This window comes from Choloepus didactylus, chromosome X (assembly GCF_015220235.1).
Source record: "Choloepus didactylus isolate mChoDid1 chromosome X, mChoDid1.pri, whole genome shotgun sequence".
Lineage (NCBI taxonomy): Eukaryota > Metazoa > Chordata > Mammalia > Pilosa > Megalonychidae > Choloepus > Choloepus didactylus.
Genome location: NC_051334.1, coordinates 48662620 through 48671652, shown reverse-complemented (window position 1 = coordinate 48671652; position 9033 = coordinate 48662620). Strand labels below are relative to the sequence as shown.

At 38.3% G+C, this 9033-nt stretch overlaps 1 protein-coding gene across 1 annotated transcript; it reads left to right on the top strand.

Moving 5' to 3' along the window:
- Positions 1-3283: 3283 nt before the first annotated feature.
- ZNF41 (zinc finger protein 41) lies at positions 3284-7848 on the top strand. The gene is given in 3 exon segments (XM_037820796.1): positions 3284-3305; positions 5097-5158; positions 5160-7848. Coding segments are annotated over 3 exon segments (2139 nt in total). The 3' UTR covers positions 7215-7848.
- Positions 7849-9033: the final 1185 nt, after the last annotated feature.

The following is a 9033-nucleotide window of genomic DNA, read 5'->3' as shown; positions in this document are numbered from 1 at the left end:
AGTAAAACTGTCATTGTTTTCAGATGATATGATCTTATATCTGGAAAACCCTGAGAAATCGACGATACAGCTACTAGAGCTAATAAAAAAATTTAGCAAAGTAGCGGGATACAAGATTAATGCACATAAGTCAGTAATGTTTCTATATGCTAGAAATGAACAAACTGAAGAGACACTCAAGAAAAAGATACCATTTTCAATAGCAACTAAAAAAATCAAGTACCTAGGAACAAACTTAACCAAAGATGTAAAAGACCTATACAAAGAAAACTACATAACTCTACTAAAAAAAATAGAAGGGGACCTTAAAAGATGGAAAAATATTCCATGTTCATGGATAGGAAGGCTAAATGTCATTAAGATGTCAATTCTACCCAAACTCATCTACAGATTCAATGCAATCCCAATCAAAATTCCAACAACCTACTTTGCAGACTTGGAAAAGCTAGTTATCAAATTTATTTGGAAAGGGAAGATGCCTCGAATTGCTAAAGACACTCTAAAAAAGAAAAACGAAGTGGGAGGACTTACACTCCCTGACTTTGAAGCTTATTATAAAGCCACAGTTGTCAAAACAGCATGGCACTGGCACAAAGATAGACATATAGATCAGTGGAATGGAATTGAGAATTCGGAGATAGACCCTCAGATCTATGGCCGACTGATCTTTGATAAGGCCCCCAAAGTCACTGAACTGGGTCATAATGGTCTTTTCAACAAATGGGTCTGGGAGAGTTGGATATCCATATCCAAAAGAATGAAAGAGGACCCCTACCTCACACCCTACACAAAAATTAACTCAAAATGGATGAAAGATCTCAATATAAAAGAAAGTACCATAAAACTCCTAGAAGATAATGTAGGAAAACATCTTCAAGACCTTGTATTAGGCGGCCACTTCCTAGACTTTACACCCAAAGCACAAGCAACAAAAGAGAAAATAGATAAATGGGAACTCCTCAAGCTTAGAAGTTTCTGTACCTCAAAGGAATTTCTCAAAAAGGTAAAGAGGCAGCCAACTCAATGGGAAAAAATTTTTGGAAACCATGTATCTGACAAAAGACTGATATCTTGCATATATAAAGAAATCCTACAACTCAATGACAATACTACAGTCGGCCCAATTATAAAATGGGCAAAAGATATGAAAAGACAGTTCTCTGAAGAGGAAATACAAATGGCCAAGAAACACATGAAAAAATGTTCAGCTTCACTAGCTATTAGAGAGATGCAAATTAAGACCACAGTGAGATACAATCTAACACCTATTAGAATGGCTGCCATTAAACAAACAGGAAACTACAAATGCTGGAGGGGATGTGGAGAAATTGGAACTCTTATTCATTGTTGGTGGGACTGTATAATGGTTCAGCCACTCCGGAAGTCAGTCTGGCAGTTCCTTAGAAAACTAGATATAGAGTTACCATTCGATCCAGCGATTGCACTTCTCGGTATATACCCAGAAGTTCGGAAAGCAGTGACACGAACAGATATCTGCACGCCAATGTTCATAGCAGCATTATTCACAATTGCCAAGAGATGGAAACAACCCAAATGTCCTTCAACAGATGAGTGGATAAATAAAATGTGGTATATACACACGATGGAATACTACACGGCAGTAAGAAGGAACGATGTTGTGAAACATATGACAACATGGATGAACCTTGAAGACATAATGCTGAGCAAAATAAGCCAGGCACAAAAAGAGAAATATTATATGCTACCACTAATGTGAACTTTGAAAAATGTAAAACAAATGGTTTATAATGTAGAATGTAGGGGAACTAGCAGTAGAGAGCAATTAAGGAAGGGGGAACAATAATCCAAGAAGAACAGATAAGCTATTTAATGTTCTGGGGATGCCCAGGAATGACTATGGTCTGTTAATTTCTGATGGATATAGTAGGAACAAGTTCACAGAAATGTTGCTATATTAGGTAACTTTCTTGGGGTAAAGTAGGAACATGTTGGAAGTAAAGCAGTTATTTTAGGTTAGTTGTCTTTTTCTTACTCCCTTGTTGTGGTCTCTTTGAAATGTTCTTTTATTGTATGTTTTTTTTTTTTCATTTTTTTTTCATACAGTTGATTAAAAAAAAAAGTTAAAAAAAAAAAACAAGGAAAAAAATAGGTAGAGCCCCCTTGAGGAGCCTGTGGAGAATGCAGAGGTATTGGCCTACCCCACCTCGATGGTTGCTAACATGACCACAGACATAGGGGACTGGTGGTTTGATGAGTTGAGCCCTCTACCATAGGTTTTACCCTTGGGAAGACGGTTGCTGCAAAGTAGAGGCTAGGCCTCGCTATAATTGTGCCTAAGAGCCTCCTCCCGAATGCCTCTTTGTTGCTCAGATGTGGCCCTCTCTCTCTAGCTAAGCCAACTTGAAAGGTGAAATCACTGCCCTCCCCCCTACGTGGGATCAGACACCCAGGGGAGCGAATCTCCCTGGCAACGTGGAATATGACTCCCGGGGAGGAATGTAGACCTGGCATCGTGGGACGGAGAACATCTTCTTGACCAAAAGGGGAATGTGAAAGGAAATGAAATAAGCTTTGGTGGCAGAGAGATTCCAAAAGGAGCCGAGAGGTCACTCTGGTGGGCACTCTTACGCACAATTTAGACAACCTTTTTTAGGTTCTAAAGAATCGGGGTAGCTGGTGGTGGTTACCTGAAACTATCAAACTACAACCCAGAACCCATGAATCTCGAAGACAATTGTATAAAAATGTAGCTTATGAGGGGTGACAATGGGATTGGGAAAGCCATAAGGACCACACTCCACTTTGTCTAGTTTATGGATGGATGAGTAGAAAAATAGGGGAAGGGAACAAACAGACAAACAGACAAAGGTACCCAGTGTTCTTTTTTACTTCAATTGTTCTTTTTCACTTTAATTATTATTCTTGTTATTTTTGTGTGTGTGGTAATGAAGGTGTCAGGGATTGATTTAGGTGATGAATGTACAACTATGTAATGGTAGTGTGAACAATCGAATGTACGATTTGTTTTGTATGACTGTGTGGTATGTGAATATATCTCAATAAAATGAAGATTAAAAAAGTAAATAAATAAATAAAGGAATTGCCTATATAAGGAACAGCCAGTACCTCTAGGACTGCGATAGAGCACCCGAGGAAGAGCCTCTCCCTACTCCCCACAGATGAGATCTAGACCTCGTTGAGAAAGCACAACCGTGGCTCAGGGCGTGGCAGAATTACCGTGGTGCCACACTGGCAAAACTTTCTGCGAATCTGCCCTCTAAGGTTCCAGAGAAAGCTGCTCATGGGCAGCTGTCTCACCAGAGGTATTGTGCACAAATCCTCTGAAAGGTAAACCACTAGGTACTTGGTTCTGCTGGCTTCCGTGCACTGCAGAAGCCTGGAGCTAGAGAAGCTACTAGTGCTGCAGGAGATGGATGCTGGAGAAGTTGTTCATACTGCAGGACTGAGTGCTAGAGAAGCCACCTGCGCTGCAGGAACCTAGTGCTGAAGGAGTCTGCTGAATGAGCCCACCAGAACCAGGAAGCCAAACTCCTTCCTCCTGCAAAGTCTCTCCCATGTTTAACATGGTTTCAACTGGCAAAGGAAAAAAAAAACATTTAAAGAGCCCAGATCTATTTTTGCCAGGCAGGCAAGGAAGATGAATTTGGAGTTGAGAGGCAAAAAATTGATAACGGGCATACTATTCTTCAGTTTTCTGAAGTTAACCATGTAGAAAATGTTTAGCAAAGTTAAATTTATTGAATTTGTGGAGATGGGCCAAGGAGGTTATTTTGCTTTCTTTCAGAGGGATTTTTCAAGTTTCTGCTCAGAGGAATTCAAAGGACCATACGTGGAAAAGGAAAACAACTGCATGAAATGTTAACAATTTTAACCTTTGTGTATTAAATATTTCTGTTATAATGTAAAATTGTGCCAAATTGAGTATCAAACTGAGTCATACAGTGTCTGCTTTGTAAATTTATAGCAAATATAGCCTCTCTATAGGAATCCTGAGATGAGAACTAATATCTGGAAGAAGAATACATTTTGAATATTCACAAATGAGCCAAAACGACAAGCTTAATACAGGCATATATCCTCTCTCATATAAGGATTTCGAAGTGAGTGGGTCCGGTTCAATAAGTCATCTCTGATCCTGACAGGTCATTCAAGGACCATGTTCCAAGTCATTGCTCTGCTATCTTCTAGGGCATTGTCATCAGCTGCATGGTTAATATTGGATCACTTTTGAGTCTAATGGGAAGGGGGAAGAGGGCATGGTGGAGATTTGCCCATTGTCTTAAGGCCCTAGCCTAGAAGTGGCACTTATCACTTCTATTCATATTCCATTGGTGAGAACAAAGTGAAGCTGGTAAATGCAGTGTAGCTGGGCAGCCAAGTGCCAGGCTACATTCTATTGTTATGAAAGTAGGGGAAAATAGATTTTGGTGGATGGCTTGCAGTCTCTGCCACAGACGGCTTTTCCTCTCCTATTTTACACCTCTTATCGGAAGCATGTATTCCTGGGATCAAGGAAAAACTGCAACTGGTTATGGAGTTGGAACACAGATATCCATTTACTATTTGTCTATGTCAGGATGGCTGAAGTTGCAACACTTGTCCTATAGATGTTAAGGAATTTATGTTTGAAGCATGTAAATTTAATGGTGATCCTCATAATGGTTCAAAGGGAAAAGCAAGAGAAAGCAGAGGATTAATGAACTTTTAGAGGTGAATGTTAATAAGGACATATATTCTGAAATATTTCTTCCATGTCTAGGCTTCCCCTTAACAGACTTTTCAGTTTTTTCTTCTGGTTACTCTACTCACTATCCAGACCTCCTACATTAGTGGAACTGTATTCCTAGTGTTCAAATCCCACCTCCCCCACTTATTTAACCATTTGATCTTCAGCAGGTTACATAATTTCTCTTATAGTGTTATAGTGAGAGTTAAATGAGCTATTATGCATAAAGCACTTAGAACAGTGCCTTGTGCATCATAAATGGTATATAACTGTTTTGCACATATTAAGTGTTCTATAAGAATTTTGTATTATTTTGTTATTATTATCATATGGACTCTTCCATTTCTCTGCATTCATCCTGTCTGAGCTACATGCACCCTCTATCCTCTGCTAATTGTTCTTTGTGTCATTTTCATTTATTTATTTTTCTTTTTTAGATGAGAATATTGGGCAAACTCAACAACAGATTTCTGGAGAAGTTTCATTCTGTTGTGAGAGAGTCTCTCAATCTACAGGAGAAGATTCATTTTCTTCCATTTTAGAACTGTGGCAAGATAATGACCTGCTAGAGGGATTTCAGGGAAACCAGGATAACTCTTTAAGTCATGTAAAAATATTGATTAAGGAGAAGTGCTGTGACTATAAGAACATTGGGAAAATAATTAATTTGAGTACCAAGCTTGCTCCTTCAAGAATAAGACTCCATAACTGTGACACATTTGGAAAAAGTTTGAAGCAAACTTTAAACTTACATAATCGTAGTAGAAGCAGTGCAACAAAGAACCTTGATAAGATTTTTAGAAGTGGTAACAATTTTGCCCATAGCTCTTCCTCTACTAAGAATGAGACTACTAATATAGGAATGAATTCCTGTGAGCATAATCAATGTGAGAAACATCTCAGCCACAAACAAGTTCTCATCCACCATCAGAAATTTCATACTGGGGAGAAACTTTATATATGTACTAAATGTGTGAAGGGCTTCACTGAGAAGTCACATCTCTTTGAGCATCAGAGAATTCATGCTGGAGAAAATTCCCATAAATGCAATAAAAGTGAGAAAGTCTTCACTCAGAAGGCACAAATTGATTTACATCAGAGAGTTTATTCAGGAGAGAAACCCTATTTATGTATTCAATGTGGGAAGGTCTTTACCCTCAAGTCAAACCTCATTACACATCAGAAAATTCATATTGGGCAAAAACCCTACAAATGCAGTGACTGTGGAAAAGCCTTTTTCCAGAGGTCAGATCTCTTTAGACATATGAGAATTCATACAGGAGAAAAACCTTATGAATGCAGTGAATGTGGAAAAGGCTTCTCCCAGAATTCAGACCTCAGTATACATCAGAAAACTCATACTGGAGAGAGACACTATGAATGCAGTGAATGTGGGAAAGCTTTCACAAGAAAATCAGCACTCAGGATGCATCAGAGAATTCATACAGGAGAGAAACCTTATGTATGCACTGAATGTGGGAAGGCCTTCGTCCAGAAATCACACTTTAATACACATCAGAGAATTCACACTGGAGAAAAACCTTATGAATGCAGTGACTGTGGGAAATCATTCAGTAAGAAGTCACAACTGCATGTACATCAGAGAATTCACACAGGAGAGAAACCCTATATATGTACAGAATGTGGGAAGGTCTTCACTCATAGGACAAATCTCATTACACATCAGAAAACTCATACTGGGGAGAAACCTTATATATGTACTGAATGTGGGAAGGCTTTCACTGATCAGTCAAATCTTATTAAACACCAAAAAACTCATACTGGGGAGAAACCCTATAAATGCAATGGCTGTGGAAAAGCCTTCATATGGAAGTCACGCCTCAAAATACATCAGAAATCTCATATTGGAGAAAGACACTATCAATGCAATGAATGCGGGAAAGCCTTTATCCAGAAATCAACATTAAGTGTGCATCAGAGAATCCATACAGGAGAGAAACCCTACGTGTGTCCTGAATGTGGGAAGGCCTTCATCCAGAAATCACACTTCATTGCACATCACAGAATTCATACTGGAGAGAAACCTTATGAATGCAGTGATTGTGGGAAATCCTTTACTAAGAAGTCACAACTCCGTGTGCATTGGAGAATTCACACAGGAGAGAAACCCAATATATGTGCTGAATGTGGAAAGGCATTCACTGACAGGTCAAATCTCATTACACACCAGAAAATCCATACAAGAGAGAAACCCTATAAATGCAGTGACTGTGGAAAAACCTTTACCTGGAAGTCACGCCTCAGTATACATCAGAAATCTCATACTGGAGAGAGACACTATGAATGCAGCAAATGTGGGAAAGCTTTCATTCAGAAAGCCACGCTAAGTATGCACCAGATGATTCATACTGGAAAGAAACCTTATTCTTGTACAGAATGTCAGAAGGCCTTCACTGACCGATCAAATCTCATTAAACACCAGAAAACCCATAGTGGAGAAAAACTCTATAAAGTCAGTGACTGAAAAAGCCTTCACTTGTAAATCACAACTTTGTATACATCAGGTATCTCATAGTGGGGAAGAAGGGTGCCTGGTGCTGCAGTCATTGTGCAGGGGAAATTAGATGTGAGAGACTATGGCTTGATTGAACAGAATGCAAACAAAGCCAAATATCCTTCAGTCAATTCAAAATACAATTACCTACATCACCATAGTTGATATACAATTATATCCATAAGGAGATACTTTAGAAAAAGCATTTGACCAATAGCCATGTTTGGTTACCTGGTTGATACTGGGAACCTTGAGTCCCTGCAAAAGGTAAAAGTAGAGACCCAAGGAGGTGGCTTGCAATCTCTTAACATTTCACTTATCGGATAAATGACTTTATAAATTTAGCACTGATTAGCTCTTCATGCCCTGGGATGTAAAAGTACTGAATACTGGCCAAAGAAATAGCATATTTCTAGGGTGGGGAAAAGAGTTTTCATTGCCCAAACACCTGCAGGGCACTGAAGTCAAGGCAAAAACAGTTGGGAATGCAGATCTATAATGTGTAGAAGTCAGAAGTTTGTGATCATTGACATTTAAGATAAAGTAAAGGATCCCCGTGAAGAACCATTCATTCTCTTCCTTTTGGAAAGTTACTATGGTGTGTGTGTGGTGTTTTTTTTTTTCTGTTTTTTTTTTTTAAGTAAAACATTTTTTTAAAAAGTTTGACTATATGAATTTGAAAATTAGGCATAGCTCTAGTCTATATTACAGAAATATAGTTATTAAATTTCCAGACATCCAAACATGGCAATTTTTTCCTCATTCCCTGCTTGGCAGCAGGTGACTCATGTCCTACAAACAGTAGGCAAACCCTCTAAACTGTATCCCAAAAGCTATCAATTATGTAAGCTGCAAACCATAGACTCCTTTTCCCCTTAGTAATTGACCCTGAGACAATGGAACTGAGCCACAGCACTCTGGACTTCAGTTCTCATCCAGTGAAACCTCTGCTTTCTTTGGAATTCCTGTTTGAAAAACAATGGTTGAGAAATTGGGTTCCAATTCATAAAATTTTGTTTTTCTTCCCATTTGATTAAGATACATTCATTTGCTATATGCACATTAAGAGTAGTTCTGTGTAGACTGCTATCAAATAAGGTCATGTACTGCAGGTGGTTATTCTAAGATATGATTATAATTTATCATAGTTCAGTACCTGGAAAACTTCTCTAGAAAGAGCATTGATTGTTTTTAGCACTGACATATAGACACTTTCTCATTTCTCCCTTAAATACTTTCACAATACTCATAAGAAATAGACCTTTCCTTCTAGCACACAATTTTATTTTATTTTTAAACCATCTTATTAAAGTATAATGCATGCAGAAAATGCATAAGCATACAGGTAATTGAATTCTTACAAACTGAACAAACTTAGATCAAGAAACAGAACATGACCAGCACTCCAGAAGCACTCCCTGTGCTAACACTCCCCCAAGGGTAAACATTATCCTGACTTCTAACAGCATAGATTAGTTTTGCCTGTTTTTCCATTTCATATAAATTGAGTCAATTCTATTTCATATAATTGAGTGATATACTCTTTAGTGGCTAACTTTTTTCACATGAATGTGAGGTTCATCCATATAGATAATTCAATATCATTTTCATATATTCCGTTGTGTGGATATGCTACAATATATTATCCATTAGACTGTTGATGGACATTTCAGTTGTTTCAGCTTCAGGCTATTAGGAACAGTGCTGCTATAAACATTTTAGTACCTGTCTATTGATGACCATGTATATGAATTTCTGTTGGGTATATATCTGGGTGGAATTTGCCAGG